Below are 17,187 nucleotides of genomic sequence, written 5' to 3' on the forward strand. Positions count from 1 at the left end.
GCGGCACCAAAATTATATCTTATTTTCTCGTATTTTTTAATTGTATATGGTTAAAACAATAAATCAATGCGACCACTTTCCACAATATGTTGGAAATTGGAGGAAAAAAACATGGGGAATTGAGAAGAACCAAGAAAAATAAATAAAATGGTGTCGCTACACAATAACACAACACCAATGGCTAATTAGAAGTCAAACACCCACTTAGGGTGGGTTTGGATCGGCGATTGGTGTGGTGCGGTACGTTTTGCTTATTTTTTGTTTCACGCTACAGTATCACTACAGTATCTAATCTCATCGCTACTGTTGTTTTTACACTAACCGCAGGTAAACGCACCGCCCATCCAAACTCACCCTTAATTAATGATCTCATATAAATTTCACTAGTTCAATTTAAACCCAAAACAATTTCCTAAATCCCAAATAAGATCAATTCTCAAAATCCCAACAAGAAAAAAAATATCAGTTTTCTAAATCTCACCGAGATTTTTTTTTTTTTGTTATCAAGACACCATTTTATTTATTTATTCCCTAATTCTCCCCAATTCCAAATGTTTTCTCCCCCAATTCCCGACATATTGTGAAAAGTGGTGTCACGTTACCGTGTAACAACACCACTTTATTATTTTGACCATATATAATTTGAATACAAGAAAATATAGTATAATTTTGGTGTCACTTACATAAAATATTTTTTCTGCTATAATAATTTGGTCATGGTTGCAAAATTTTTCGAAGTGGTGTCGCGGCACAGTAATGTGAAATTATGAGTTATTGTAACAAACGTACCATTTTCATAAATAATCTTCAACCCATGCCATTTACGTAATTAATTTGTTTTTTTTACAAATTAAACATTTTATTACATATAATAATATTTAAGTGTCTCATTAATTTAATGTCATGAGTTAACTAAACATCAACCCATTTAAGAAATGATTAAAAATATATTATCTTTGCAGTGCGATTAATTTTCTTATGAAAGTATTTTTATTTTTTTGTCTTTTATCTATAAAACTTATTTCAAATCCAAAATGAATTTAGCAAAATACAAAGATTTGAACCGAGACATTTTGCTTCCTATAAGCTCAACGTTAAAGCGATATATAACTTTTATAAAAAAAATTACACTTTATTACCTATAGTAATCTATTCGAAAAAATATATATTACACTTAAAACTTTAGATCTAACAGAAACCTCTTACTCGAAGCCTTGAACATCGGAGTGGTTGGCTCCGAAAAAAAATACTGGTGCTTGCGCACGGGTTCGGCACAGACCAATCGGCCTGGCAGCACATTGTCCCACTTTTCACGCCTTGTTATCGTATAATTCTGTTTCACCTTGTTTGTGCCGAAAGTGTCAACCCTGATTACTTCTACTTTAGAAGGTACACAACCCTCGATGCCTACGTTGATGACCTGCTTAACATCCTCGATGCGCTCGGCGTTGACCGATGCGCTTATGTTGGTCACTCCTTCTCTACTATGGTATTGGTTAGCATCTTCGCTTCCATTCGCCACCCTGAACTTTTCACCAAACTCATCCTTATTGGTGCTTCTCCCAGGTAAAAAAAGAAGAAGAAGAAGAAGATTTAGTAACAGGATTTGTCTTATTTGCTTTACCGTTGATTTGAAATGAATTTATAGGTTTTATTTCTCCAAGTTTCTTAATGATAAAGATTACCATGGAGGATTCAAACAAGGGGAAATCGAGAAAATGTTTTCAGCAATTGAAGCCAATTATGAAGCGTGGGTCAACGGACGTCGCTAACGGTGAGGGTTGATAGCAGTTCGAGAATTCAGCTGGACCCTTTTCAACATGAGGCCAGACATATCATTATTCATTTCCAGGACCGTATTCAAGAATGACCTGAGAGGGGTACTTGGGATGGTCCAAGTACCCTGTTGCGTAATCCTACAGCTAAGGATGTGTCGGTACCGGCATCGGTGGCTGAGTATTTGAGGACCCACTTGGGCGAAGGACAACAATCGAGATTTTGAAGACGAAGGGGCATTTGCCGCATTTGAGCGCACCAATGTTGCTGGCTCAAATACTCAGTAGAGCCCTTTCACGGTGAGGTTATAGGCTTTCTAGTAAGGGCGGGTAGGGTCCACCTAAAAATGTAACAAGTAAACTTGATGCCGACACTTGATATTTTCAATTTTCTTTGTTTTTATATTTTGAAGAGTAAAAAATAAAAATCAGGACATAAAATTGAAACATAAATTTGGCTAGAAAAAAAAACATAATCTAATTTAAAAATAAATAATTTTTATTGCACAATTATATGAGTAGCTAGGTTCAAGACCTACCATGTATAATTATATGTGTAGGTCTTTAAGTCTCATATTGTGTGGGAGTTGTAATCCAATTAGTCCCAGTTAGTTGGCTTTAGTCTGGATTATATTAGTTTTAATCTGTTTGTGTTGTAATAATTTAATTGTACTTGATCGTTACTTGGATAGTCCGTTTGTAATAGTTTAATACTTGTGATTGTTTGGACCTATATTTGTAACTGTATTGTACTTGTTACAATTAAAAAAATGATTTTTTTTGTATAAAAAATAAATCATTTTAATTTAGGAGTAAACTACACTCAATGTCAAAAAATTATTAGTATGTTTATGTTTTGGTCACTTAACTTTAAAAAATTACAAAAAAAAGGTAACTAAACTGTTTGAAAGTTCTTATTTAAGTCACTAAACTATTCAAAAAAATTTATTTAAGTTACTAAGTTGTTAAGTTTTATTTTTAAAATCTGACTAGTGAGCTCCAAGCAACGAGTCGACAATCGATATTGTAGATCAATACCCATTTATGAGTAGAAGAACATACCTTAGATCCAATCGATTAATGCTAGAGATCGGAGAATAAATCTGTTTGGATTTTGATTTGTAAGTTCATGATATTTAATGTTGTATCATGAAAATAAACTAAATCGTAAAAGAGAAGACAAGGGAAATAAAAGCTTTCAATTAGTGCAAGTAGTGCATATAGAGAATGCCATACAACAACGATTTTGACAGCCTATTGACTTAGTATTCGAATAGTTTAATGATCATTTTATAACTTTTTGAAGTTAAATAACTAAAATATAAACTTATTAATAGTTTAATAACCTTAAAAGTAATTTACCTTTAATTTAGAGATAACATGTTTGTCCACACCATCTGATAGTACCATTTCGTACTCCAATTAGGCAGATTTTCAAAACTTACTTAGTTTACGAAAGCTGCTAGCTAGGATCCAAAATTATAGCATGGCCCATCAATTAAATGGGTTACCACTTACCACGCAATAGGGAGTGCACCACATGATTTTACATTAAATTATTTAAAATAAATATTATATAGTTAACATTTTAAATACAATTATGACAAAAAAAATATAATCATAGTAGGAGTAGATAAATTCTCAAATCTAGTAGTAAAGAAGTTGGGATTGGTCCTATCTTTGTAACAAAAGAAAAGGCAAAAATTAAGCCAAGAGAGAAGGAGAGGGAGAGAAATTAAAACAAGTGGATAGTGGGGTGATGGAGGGAGAGTCGAAAAAGTACAATTATCTTTAGATGCTTCAATAAAAGCTTTAATAGTTTAACCATTGCTTCTTACACATTTTATCCATAAAATTTTGGGTATCAATTAGAAATATCATTATATTAAGTTAAAGACTTTGAGAAGTAATTTTAAATACAATTCATATATATTCTCTTGATTTTATTTTTGTATGTGATGTTAATATCCCTTTGAAGATTAGAAAAGATTGGTAAGGTTGTATATGTTTTATAGAGCATGCTTTGAATAAGTTTTCATTATATTTTATCTACATTTGCTTCAAACTTCCTTTGGTTTATACGAAACCCATAGGTAGAGTTTGACTAGACATTTAGATAGATGGGAGATTGTCATGTCGCCCTTTTTTTTTCCCGAAACTTTTTAGAATTATAATAAGACTTTGAGAGTTAAAGTCAATCCAGACCCTAAATAAGGTCAAAAAGTTTTTAGCATTATTTTCCTTTCACAAAAGACTAAAATTTGACATTGATTTTTTTTACCTCTTGGTCCAACTTAAACCATTTTTGAAACTAATTTAAAACTTAATCATAAATAATAATTAAAATTTTTAATAATTTCATTTATTATTTTTGAATACAAAATAATAAAAAATAAATATTATAAATTAAATTATATTATAAATAGGTAAAGATACAAGCAATACTATTTTTTTGAACCAATATAAAGATTAATTCTTTAGAGATTAGTAGCAATGTCCCTAAACAACATTTTCTCCAAGGTTTAAACTTGAATTCCGTCATTAATAAAACATTGTCTTCAAAGTTCCAACAATACTATTAAGTATACAATAAACCAACAATAAGTGAGTTTTATATGGTTTATTATAGAAGCTTTAAACATACATAAAGGATCTTGTTTATAAACATAAATAAATTAGAGATGATTCATTTGTGCTTGGTTCATTGGACACTTTATAAGTCTTCTAGTTTAGTAATGTTTCTCAAAAGTACTTTTGAGAAAAAAATATTTCCGAAGAGAAGTTAAAATTTTCAGCTTCCTAAACCACTTTTTGATTTAGAGAAGTATTTTTTCTCTCAAAAAATAGCTTGTTTAGAAATACTTTTATCTTAAAAGTGTTTATTAAAAACAATACTAAACACATCGAAAAGGGTATGGGGGCTTTGGGGCCAGGGTCCTGTAACTTATGGGTTCCCGTAAATGATTCAAATATGTTGTGGGCTCATGGGCCATGGATGCACCAAAACTCCCACCACGGTCCAAGAACTGGTAGACATCAGTGCCAATTGATTCATTTAGGAAATGCATTATTCATGTTTAAATCCAATCTCATCATCTCTTTATTTCCAGATTTCAATATCTTCAGTACACTACGTCTCAAATTCTGTTTGCATTATCAAATTTCCACCCAACTTATCCTTAATCAGTCAGAGATTGAAAGAAACGGACCAGATTTTATTTTTCATTTTGGAAACGTATCTGATTTGAATGGAAAAACTCTTTAAACATATATGATTATAAAGAATAGGTGCTAACAAGTCTTATTTAGTAGACTAAAATAAATAAATAAATATTTGACTCTTAATTTTAGCAATTGGAGATGGAACCTCTAATATATTAAAAAGAAGAAAAAAGCATCTGGATAGCCCTTTGATTATTATAAACAAATTAAAAAACCTCGTGAAGTGAAATATAAGGATTCAGATTGATGGGGAAAATGGACCCCCAAAGCAGAGGCAAAGTGGAAAGGTCCGAGTGCAAAGTCTCCTACCCACCTAATAATCAAGTAGGGTCCGATTGACCAAAACAACACATCTGCTTCTCGGCCTTAAGACCCCCAAATGAATGCATCTCAATTATCACATATTATATGTTTTTTTTTCCTGAAAAAGAAAGTAAGATAGTTATGTTGTGTTAAGCTCACATGGAAAATCTCCGGGAATCAACTTGCAAGCGTGTTCAATCATTATTCGTGAGGACTGGACCCGGTCATTCAAGAATTTAGGGGTCGCCAACTTCGTAAGCTTTGGTTGGGTGGCTTCAACCTTGACTGCAAATTCCATTGCAATTTTCCTTCCCAACTTGAATTCCCTTGTACTCAGAGTTGGCTTCATGAAAAACTATTCAAATTGCTTTAAAGGGTCATTGGGTTGATTTTGTCGTTGGGGGTACTTTTATTTAGGTTTATGCTATGTTGAAATTCTAGATTCATTTTCTGTATAATAACTTCAGTTTTGTTGTTAAATTGATTAATTTCTATGTAACTTTAATTATATAATTGAGTAACAAAACTTAATAGTGTTATCAGTTTAAGCCTAATAACATGGATAGATCCTATATAAAACAATATTAAATTATATCAAGATTCTAAGTCTATCTTCCAAGTGTTTTATTCAACGTACAAACCAGCCACTACTACGAAAGTGAAATAGTCGTGGGGCTAATTTGAACCTATTTTTGCAGCTTCCTTGAAATGTTATCAGGTGGGATTAAAAAAGAAGATTAAGCGATAAAAGTTGGCTAGACTCTTCACCTATCCATCCAATATCATTGAAAACAGCAATTAGATTTCTTAAGATAGATGTTTATGTCTAATTAAACTTGTTCTTAAAGTGTTAATTGACACCAATACTTTACTAGTGAAACTTATATTTAACGGAGGATTTTTCTAAGTGCCACATACACTGATACTGAGATTATGAAATTTAAAATTGCCTAAACTTTTTTAAATCCATGAAGTCGTCTTCCAACTTCCTCTTTTATCTATTTTATGTCCACAACGGTTAAGATGTCTATATCAAGTAGGGAAAGAAAAAATTCCAGTCTTGCGTGGGAAAACGAAAATGAAGTTGCTAAATTAAGTGGCTACATTAATTTTTATTTTTCTACAATAGCTTAGAGCTTAAGTACATTACAAGGAAACTAATTTTGGGAGGAATAAAATAAATTGCCTTTAACATTAAAAAGCAAGAAATTCATTCCAAAGGATTGTAAAAGGCAAGTGAATTAGAGACCACCCAGATACTATTTGGTCTTATCTTAAGTTCTCTTTTCAGTTTGCTCCCCATCTTAGAGCCAATTGAACGGTAAGCAAAAATGCCTTTAGAAAAAGTTTTATTCTTTTTTCTGAACAAAGGATAATAATGGCAGACGATAAGATGGGTTTATTGTGTAACTCAAAACAAAATCAACGGCAATTTCTTTTTTGTTTGATCCCTGCACGAGCTCCTCTTGAAATTTTCTTTTAAAATATTAATATTCAAACTATTCATTACCAAACAAAACAGAGACAATTCCAGACCATATTCGTTTGTTCCACTTTAATCATTCTTAAACTCATAATTAAGAAATATATTAAAAGAGAAACAAGCACAAAATAATATTAGTATTATATGATATAACACACAAAGCAGCAGTTGAACTGTCAACAATTTATATATACTATTCTTTTTTCTTTATGAAATAAAGCCAAAAGGCAAACCAAAACCCGATCAACAAAGCATATCAAAGTCTCACATCACGTTATCACAATATATCGATATTACTTCAAAGATATTTACATTTTCAATATTTTCCTTTCATTTTTCTTTTCCCGTGTAAAATCTAATTTCATTGTTTCTCTTTTGGATTTTTTATTACAATCTCCATGTGCGGTGGTAGGGACAGTTTTATACTGACACATCTGAGTGCCTGGCAGCGGCGTTGCCGGATCTTGGTTGCCGTAGAAGCTCTATCAATGTCTCCGCCTGTCCAAATAATGACAAACAAAACGACAAGGGAATCACTCCACCCATTAGACAAAATAATACAAAATGAAACCTGGAAATTTTTAAAAACTAATACCGAGAAAAAGAAATGTCAATCAAAATAATACCCAAAACACGGCGTTGCCACTAGCGCGTTCGAAGACAGAGTCACTTTGTTCCTTTTTTTTGTTCGCTCAAAATGGTAAAATAGATGGGAGGAAAGTGTAAATGACGTGGCAAAATATTGTACACATCTTTCTTTTCTTGCACTTAAAACGAGCCATAAAAACAGGCAACAATTTCCTTTTTTCAAAAAACAACCGTGACACGTCAACGAACGATGACTAACCAACCGGATTTTACTGTTTTGTGAACTAAAACTTAATTCAGTTACTAGTAACTTACCTTTTGCTTGGCGCGATTGGTGCCGGACTGAGACAAAGCGACTAAGGGAGGAATGGCTCCTTCGCGGGCCACCATAGTACGGAACAGCACACTATCTTCGCAAATCTGTAATAAGATTGCTACGGCGATTTCCTTTTGCCTTTGCGATCCGACTTCGATGATTTCCACTAAAACGGGAATCCCTCCTTCTTCGACTAATGCCGTTTTAGCTTCCGGTACGGGTACCAACACGCTCATAACGAAAGCCGACTTGTCAACCATGTTTGACCCGAAGTCGGCCATTAATTCCACTAGTGGTCTCATGATCCCCGCTTCAACGGCCCTGATTTTGTTCTCTTTAACCGTGCATAGAGAATAAAGCGCCGTTGATGCGTCCTTTTTCCCGCGAAATCCACCGTTTTCGAGAAGATTAACTAACAGTGGAATAGCTCCTGACCGTCCGATCGCTACCTTGTTTTCTTCTACCTGCGATAGCCGAAGCAAAGCACAAGCTGCGTTTTCTTTAGCCGTTGAAGTTCCTGTTCTCAAAGCTCTAACCAGTGGCTTAATTGCTCCGGAGGAGGCTATAAGTTCTTTGTTCTCATCGCATAAAGAGAGATTCAAAATCGCTGTCACGCCGTTTTCTTGAAGATAGGGATCAGAGGATGAAATTAACGAAATCAGAGGCCTAATCGCGCCAGCTTTAGCGATCTTGATTCGATTCTCCGGCTTGTTCTTCGCCAGAAGCCTAAGCTCCAAAGCCGCTTGCTTTTGCTCGTCAATCGAACAGGAATCGAGATCCGATACGAGCTGCCGTATCAAATCATCCGAATTCTCGGAATTAGCACAGGCGAGTAGTAATCGCCGGTTCTGAGACGATGCCGATGGGAACTCCCCCGATCTATCGCTGTTACAATCACTGAAAGCTGTAGAATCGTCGTTGATACTCAAATCATTAAAGCTCCTCCCCATATACTTGTAATTCACCGGATTCTCTGTCTCCATATCTAAGCCACCACACTGTCACTGCATCAAAATCTAGCCAGCGTTAATCGAAAACCACGATTCAGGATGGATGTTCAAATCGGGTTAACCGGAATCGGAAACGAGGCGTATCCGGGTTAGTTGATAAAGGGCTGAAAAATAGTGTAAGAGCGAGGGACAGGGGGAGAATATAAGGGGAATCAGTTTCAACCTACACAATTCTGCCAGACTTTTGCAGTGGGGGGGTCTTGGGGTGACACGTGTACTTTTACCGTACCAAAAAAACCAAAGCCTGATAGGAGCACGTGCGATGCGAATGGTGCCCCTTTTTAGGCGCGTGCATAGAAACTAGATGGTTGGATTGTCTATTCGATAAAAGAGTGGTTTTCATGGAAGATGAAATCGTTTTCCGGTTTTCGCAATTTCTCTTTCATCGATAAAACTAACAAGACTTCCCACGATTTATAAAGTTTAACTGATACACAGATAAATCTGGGGCATGGTTTTTAGTACTGTGATACGTTAATGGTACGCTTTCAGTACCCTCATTTCGTCCTTCCAGTTACTGCCACGTAAAACCAAATTCCAATTCCCTATATTTTTATTTATTTATTTTGGGCAGTGGCCAGTGCCGACTTGGGTGCACAAGCTGACTTGCATTAATCTTAAGGTATTTAGTCCAAACACAGATCAGATCAGGCCACGCTTCTCCGCCTTTTAATCACGAAAATCAAGCCGATGCTGTTGTTAATGTTGTTGGGTATAATTCCTTTCTTTTTCTTCTTGTCGGTAATTTAAGTTTTAATTTTGTGTCAAGGAATAATATGATTTTCTTTAAGGAATAAAATACTAGCCTCAATAATTATTTTTTGTAAATTTTAATTTTCTTACACGTTACAGTGCTGTCGATAGAAAATAGAACATAATATAAAATTCTTAATAATTATAAAGTGTTACCACTTGACTATAAAGTGTTTTCTAACTTTAAAAGTATAATAATTGTATCATTGATAATTTTGTTCCATGATTTTTGCAAATTGAAGGAACCACATGGCTTTTGCCATTTGCCTTCCGGACTTTTTACGCTTTTCGCACATCCAATGAGGAGAAAAAATAGAGTAGTTGCATGGCATGGTAATCGACCTTCAACTTTTGTGTGGTCTTGAAAATTCTGGGTACTTACCCTACGGCTCCCCGTCTTCTCAGGCTGAATGATAACAAATTGGGATTCTTTTAGATATGGTGAAGAATAATACATTATGACATTTAAAAAAAAATCAGTATAAGGGGGGGGGGCGGGGAACAATGAGTGGACTGGAGATCTGATTATCAATTTATAGTAAGCCCTCCACATTCGAGTATTGACTTGGAAATCCAATAGTGATGGTGAACTGCTATATATTTGACCTTTGACCTGGTTAATATATATCGGCTGCTAACAAGGGTAAATTAAATCAGATTATTTCTTATTTTTATAAGGAGAAATTATATTAACAGCCACTCAATTTTAATGTAGTTGATAAAATAGTTACTTTAATTTTAATTCAGTCACTCAACTTTAGAAAAATGATAAATCAGTCACTAACATTACAAAGATGACAAAAAGTTGAGGTGACCCATTAACTTACCATGTTGACATTCCACATGGAAACGAAGGCCTCTATACCATTCCCATTAACTTGCACTAGAAGAAGAACAAGAATAAAGAAAAATTGCAACCCATGTTTTTGCTTTGCCAAAATAAAATTCGACCCTCTCCCTCTCCTCCACTATCCCTTTCCCTCTGCTAATTATTCCGTGTTTCTAGGTCACCGAAAAAAACAACCCAAAAGAAATTAATTTTTTATAATTTTTTTGGGGAAAATTTGAAATCAGAAATCCGAAATTAAAAGACAATATATATATACACAAGGTTCTCATCTGTTGAGAGTGGCTTGATTGAGGTTTGAAAAAAGCCTTTCAAATTCGTATTCTTGAAGCTAATTATCAGAATACTGTCTTTGGAAGGAGCAGTTAAAGGTTTTGAAAGGAGTAGGAAGTTGGTGATAAGAGTGGTGGTGGAGTCTGTTTTCTGAGCAGTGGTTTTGCGCACAAGTTGTGGGTGTGCAAGAGTAGTCGAGGCCTTGCGCGAGAGATAAGAGAAGTGGGCGTTTGCAGTGGAATAGTCATAGAGGTGGACATTATTTGTGTTTCCCTTTCAGAGCTTAGAGTCAGCTGATTGAGCTTAGTTACTGGGTCGTGTCTTTATAACTCCAACAAAGCAATCATGCGAAGAAGAAAGAGATCTATTATTAATGGGGTTTTTCAAAAAATTTTGAGATCAAATACTTCCTAAAAAGAGCATGGATCTTGTGAACAAATCCGGTCCAAAAAAATAAGGAGAAACCTTAAATTTCTCCTTCGGTCCTTCAATTGAACTTGCAATTGATAAAAAAATTGTGGTCAAATCTAAAGACAATCAAATAGATCAAAAAATAATTTTGTAAAAACTTTTTGTTATTGACAAATTTGATGAGAAATATTTAGAGGCTCTAAATTTGGGAATGAGTATGTATAAATCTGTAATGAAAATTGTTAGTGGGCAGCTGATTTGTCACTTTTCGATAATGTTAGTGACCGATTTGTCATTTTTCTAAAGTTAAGTGACTCTTTTATCTATTGCACTAAAATTGAGTAACTGTTGATGTAATTTACCTTTTTTTATAATTAATGATCTCCAAGGTGGAGACATATATATTTTGGAATTTCAAATTTTTAATAAAATAATTCAAGATTTTTTTAGTAAAACAGTAATTATAGCCATGAACAAGAAATCTGGGCGTCTTTTTTATGATTAAAGTGAGAGTTTGGCATGAATTCATGCTAACCTCAGGTTGTGTAACTTTTTAAATTTCAAATTGCGTATATAGAAATATAAATACCTCGTTTAGTCATTAAGAAAAGTAGGCAGGTAACTTGTCTTCCAAAAAAAAACGTAGGCAGGTACTTAATCTATAATGACCCATGGAATAAAAACAAGGAGGTAATGGTAGTTATATACTATAAATTTAGTAAATGGACAGTTTTCTCGAAATCCCGAAAAATGCATTAAAATGATTTATAGAAAACTTAAAAATGGGAGAATCAATCTTCCAAGTTTGCTACATGAATTTGAATTTGTGGGTTATGGGATGGAAAGTAGCCATTCACATCTTTAGGAGATAAAATCCGAACGAATGCTTAATGGTGATGGTGAGGTGCTTGCCCATCTAATGGGCCAATATATTTATTGGTATATGAAGGGATATAAGGATGAAAAGTGGGGGGAAAAATAGTTGACCATTATTCTAGACAAGTTTAGGGTTATCCTCAATCGATTTTAAAATATTAATATGTATATGCATGTTTATCTTAACCTTTTTTAGGGTATTCTTGTAGCGACGTAAAAATTTTAGTTTGGGGTCGCTAATTGTGGCAATCTAGTAAAAAAGTTTGAAAACTGAAGTTTGATTTTAAAATAAAGAGGGAGTCGCCACCGATCCTTTTCCTAGGTGTGATCGGACACCTATTAGATTCATTGTTTTTAAAACAAAAGGAGGGCTGGATTTAGGTCTACGTTAAAAGCCAGAGGAAAATTAGGGTTCGGGAGTCGGTTACGCGCGAGGAAGGTATTAGCACCCTCGCGACGCCCAAAAATTGGTATCTCATAAACATGTGTTGTCTTAATTTTCAAGAAGGCTAGTTCAATTTAAATTCCAATCGTGATCCGATTTAAAAGACGAGAACTTTCAATTTTTGATTTTTGAGAAGGATATACCGTTTTAACACGAGCCGACAAATTCCATCCAACATAGCGATGAAATTTACGACTTAATGTTAAATCGATATATTGCCTCGATTAGTAATTAAAACATAAAAGATATTCATGAAATAAGAATAAATCAAAGAAGCAAACAATGACATTATCAATGAAAAAATGTTAACATAATACTAGAGCAGTAGCAAAACGGTAATAATAATATTTAAAAGAGAAATAAAACCAAACATGAATAAATATAAAGTACATTTAGTAATAATAATATAAGGTAACATATAAATATGCAAAAATATAATATGTGACATATATACATGATGTATGAAAATATAATGCCTAATAGACATATATGTGCAATATTACTAAATATATACGTACTAGATACAAGTACACATAGTATAATTGAACATATACAATAATATTAAGAATACTATGGACAAGGAAAATACACTTATACTAATAATAGTAAAAGATGTATGTACACCAAATAATAATATAATAAGTAGCAATAGGGAAAATAATAAATACAAAATCAATAATACGACATACACAAATGATACAAATAAGGAAGGTATATATATATGTATGATAAAATAAATGTATTAAAATTAATAACAAATACAATATGGGTAAAAATAACTATATACATGATATATACGTAATGTGGTACTAAGAAAAAATATATATATATACAATATAATATTTAAAAATATATACATAAGATGGTATAGAAATATGTACTTGGAAATGTATAAGAACTATATATAAATACTATATGTAAAATATATTAAAATAGAGACATAATATACGTAGATAAATATATATATATAAAACAAATATGTGTAATATAATTTTAGGATATATGCGTAAATGTATATATATTTAAAGAATGCATAGGTGATATACAAATATATTAACAAGATAATGATATTAAACCATTAATAATACTAAATAACATATACAGGTTAGTATTAAGTAGAATAACAACAATAAAATACTAAAAATATAATAATAATAACATTAATAGAATATATTAGTATAAATAATATTAAAATTAAAATAAAATAATGAGGAAAAGTAAAAAAGGATGAAAATCGAAATAAAAAAGGTTAGGGGCAATTTTAAAAAGAAATATATAAAAGAGAAGGACCAATTGGAACACGCTAAAACACGGGAGGGATTAAAAATGAAAATATCCCGTCCTCTCGAAACGCAGTGTTTAGTGGGGGATAAGAACGAAATCAGGGCAAAACAGCGGGGCTGAATTTAAAATATAAAAAAACTTGATTATAAAACGTTGAAAAAGCGGAGGGGCCAACTGCGCAAATAGCCCCTCCCTTAAAAAACACGCGAATCCCCTGGTCGGACGGGTCAGGTCGACCCGACTCGCATCAAAACGGCGTCGTTTTCTGCTTTAAAGGGGGGTCCAAAACGGTGCGTTTTGGACCCCTATATAAGCCAAATTTTTTTGTTTTTTTTATTTGAAACAGAAGAAAGAAAAAAAACAGAAGAGGAAGGAGAGAAAAGAGGGAACGGGGAAAGAAGAGAGGAGAGGGGGGAGCTCCGGCCATGGGGGCCGGTCACCGGACGAAAATGGATGAAAGAAAATGTATAGATATGTATAGATATGTATATGGAAATGTATAGATATGTATAGATATGTATATGGAAATCGAAAGAAAATGGATGAAAAAGTACCTGTTGTCTTTTTTCTCCGAATGCTTGCTATCTCAGTACTGAGATCTATGTATTTTTTCTAAATTCTAGCTTCTGCTTTTTGTATTCAAATGCCGAAAAAACAAAAAAACCAAGAAAAACCCCCATTTCTTTTTTTGTTTACAAATTTTCCCTTTAGGCTTTATAGCCGAATGTTTCAAAGCAGAGTACAAAAAATATTGTTTCTTCCATTCGCTACTGCTCTATTGCTGCTGTTGTTGTGTCTCGTTTTGCAGGCGGTGTCAGACGCATGGAGGAGAAGGGCATGCGTGGGGTGTGGTGGTGGTAGTGCGCAAGATGGCCCATGGTTGGCCTAGCGTGCGGCGGCTGGAGGCTTGGGGAGCTGCTAGGGTTTCCCGATTCTGGTCTTGGGCTAGGGATTTGGTATTGGTTTGGGCTTGTTTTGTTTAATGGGCTTATTGGGTTAGGGGTTTTTGGATTAGGGCAGGTTAGTTTAGGGTATTGGGCTAATTGTATTTGGGTTTGTAAAAGTGTGAATGGGTTTGGGTTTTAAGGGGTTTAGTGTTTTGTAAATGGAGTTTTAATTTGTAAATGAGATTGGGCCGAAATTGGCCTAGTACAGCTGCCCCTCTTTGCTCATTGTCGTGTAACGGGAATAGAGCAAAGACTAAGTGAAAGGCTAATTTTGCCCTGTCCTGCCGAGTCTTGACTTCATTGGTGCTCTTCTTGTTCAGATGGTCTTCTTCCAATCCCCTGCATCTTTTGATATATGCCTTGTAGTTTAAATCTACTCCAATGTGACTTCAAAGATATGTGATTTGTGGCTTTGATCTGCTTCCATGTAGCTTCATAAAGATAAGATCTAAGCTTCAATCTGCTCTTTTATCACTTCAGTGAGATGAGATTCGCGATCTTCTCTTCTGTAACTCTACCGAGACAATATTTGATATCCTCGATCAGTTCCACTGCGACCTCAGGGAGACCAGACTTGTAACTTTTGACCGGCTCCACTGCAGCTTCAGGGAGACCAAGTCTGGTGTTTTTCATCAGCTTCAATCTTTATTCTTACTCGGCATATGATCCTGAGTTCAACTCATTTCTCGCAATATGAATTGACTCTTTGAAAACAGACATTAAAAACAAAAACTAAAAATATCTCAGCATGTGACAAAGGCTCAACTCACTTTTCGCAATATGAGTTGATTTTTTTTTGACAACAGAAATTGAAATTACCTCAGCGTGTTCTGAGGCTCAACTCACCTCTCGCAATATAAGTTGATTTCGAAAAAGTAGAAATTAAAAGGTTCAACCCACCTCTCGCAATATGAGTTGATTTTTGAACACAGAATTTGCCAAACAGATTTTGAAAATACCTCGGCATGTGACCCGAGGCTCAACTCACCTCTCGCAATATGAGTTGAAATTAAAACACACAAAAAATTGAAAATACCTCAGCGTGCCCCGAGGCTCAACTCACCTCTAGCAATATGAGCTGATCTTGAAAAAGTAGAAATTAAAAGGTTCAACCCACCTCTCGCAATATGAGTTGATTTTTTGAAAGAAGAATTTGAAAATACCTCAGCGTGCCCCGAGGCTCAACTCACCTCTCGCAATATGAGTTGATTTTTTGAAAAACAGAAATTGAAATTACCTCAGCGTATCCTGAGGCTCAACTCACCTCTCGCAATATGAGTTGATTTTTGAAAAACATAAATTGAACAGGAATTGAAAATACCTCAACGTGTCTTGAGGCTCAACTCACCTCTCGCAATATGAGTTGATTTTCTTGAAATGCAGAAATTGAAAATACCTCAATGTGTCTTGAGGCTCAACTCACCTCTCGCAATATGAGTTGATTTTTTGACAGCAGAAATTGAAACTACCTCAGCGTCTTGAGGCTCAACTCATTTCTCGCAATATGAGTTGATTTTCCTTGGAAAGCAGGAATATTAAACATCAAAATACCAAAACCAGTCCTTTGGTAGAACTCGGGTATCTTTTCCTTTGATTCAGTGCGACTCTCATTCAAGATTTCTTGCTTTACTGGATTACCTGTATATGCCATGCATGATGTCATCATGATATGCACATGTTTGTCTTAAATGCCTTTATGCCTACATGATTATGCAGTGCTCCTTAAGCATATTAGTCGTATGTCATTTTCGCCATGATTGTTGAGGATCTGCGTTCATTGCTTTGATTCTCGACCTTCTCTTCAGGCCTCATACCTGTCTTCGAGCTTTACGAGTAATCGACGTTTCTCAGATATCACCCTCTTGCCCTTGGTTAAACTTTGTTCTTGCTTTGAAGATCTTGCACTTATCAAATTCTTATCCGGGTAATGCTTGACATTTCTTTTATTTAGAGTATGTCATTTCACTATTTATCATTAAATAAACACATAATGAGATGCATGAAGATGGTCAGGTAGGGATAAAAAGGATATCTCATATTCCTTTATTTCAAATGCGGCAAACAAAGAAAGTTAACCAATGAGAGTAAAAATGTCAAAAAGAAAGAAAAGGTCGTATTCAACGGATACAGATGCTCTAGATATTCAACACATGAACTCTTCCACATTCCTCAATCAATAATCTTTTCGAGCATGGCTTCTTGCGTAGAAAATTTCGAGCTTTCAGAAGTGCTTCAAATACTGTAGTCTCACTACTTGACCTATTGTTCGACCACCAGGTTTGTTTCATTAGGACGCCCTCTCGGGTTTTCATCCTAATCTTTTTGTACTAATCAAGACGCCCTTTTCGGGTTTTCGCCCTGATCCCCCTTTTCTTTTTTCTTTTTTTTTTGTTCTTTTTTTCTTTTTTTTTTTAAATTCAACCTTTTTTATGTGCTTTTTTTTTAAGATGCCCTTTTCGGGTTTTCATTTTAAGCATGATATTTCTTCACTGCATCTGAATTCACTAGATTCGGTAACTCCTTCCCATCCATCTCAGTAAGGATTAAAGCTCCTCCTGATAATGCCTTTTTTACAACGTATGGTCCTTCCCAATTTGGTGCCCATTTTCCTCGCAGGTCTTTTTATATTGGGAGAATCTTTCTCAGAACGAGTT

At 34.3% G+C, this 17,187-nt stretch overlaps 1 protein-coding gene and 1 pseudogene across 1 annotated transcript; one reads left to right on the forward strand and one right to left on the reverse strand.

The window, feature by feature from the left end:
• Window positions 1–1,034: 1,034 nt before the first annotated feature.
• On the forward strand, window positions 1,035–2,622 carry LOC107960687 (strigolactone esterase D14-like; annotated as a pseudogene).
• Window positions 2,623–6,951: 4,329 nt separating this feature from the next.
• Window positions 6,952–9,064, reverse strand: LOC107957915 (U-box domain-containing protein 4). The gene is made up of 2 exons (XM_016893539.2): window positions 7,687–9,064; window positions 6,952–7,281 (listed from the first exon to the last, which is right to left on the reverse strand). The coding sequence occupies exons 1-2, from the start codon at window positions 8,668–8,670 to the stop codon at window positions 7,204–7,206; spliced, it is 1,062 nt and encodes a 353-aa protein (XP_016749028.1). The 5' UTR covers window positions 8,671–9,064; the 3' UTR covers window positions 6,952–7,203.
• Between the last annotated feature and the right edge of the window lie 8,123 nt (window positions 9,065–17,187).

The sequence above is a fragment of the Gossypium hirsutum genome, chromosome D05 (genome assembly GCF_007990345.1).
Source record: "Gossypium hirsutum isolate 1008001.06 chromosome D05, Gossypium_hirsutum_v2.1, whole genome shotgun sequence".
NCBI lineage: Eukaryota > Viridiplantae > Streptophyta > Magnoliopsida > Malvales > Malvaceae > Gossypium > Gossypium hirsutum.

Coding starts and splice junctions, on each gene's coding strand:
- LOC107957915 (XM_016893539.2), bottom strand. CDS start 8,670: ATGGAGACAGAGAATCCGGTGAATTACAAGTATATGGGGAGGAGCTTT. Junction 7,282..7,686: donor CCAATCGCGCCAAGCAAAAG/GTAAGTTACTAG, acceptor TTATTTGGACAG/GCGGAGACATTGATAGAGCT.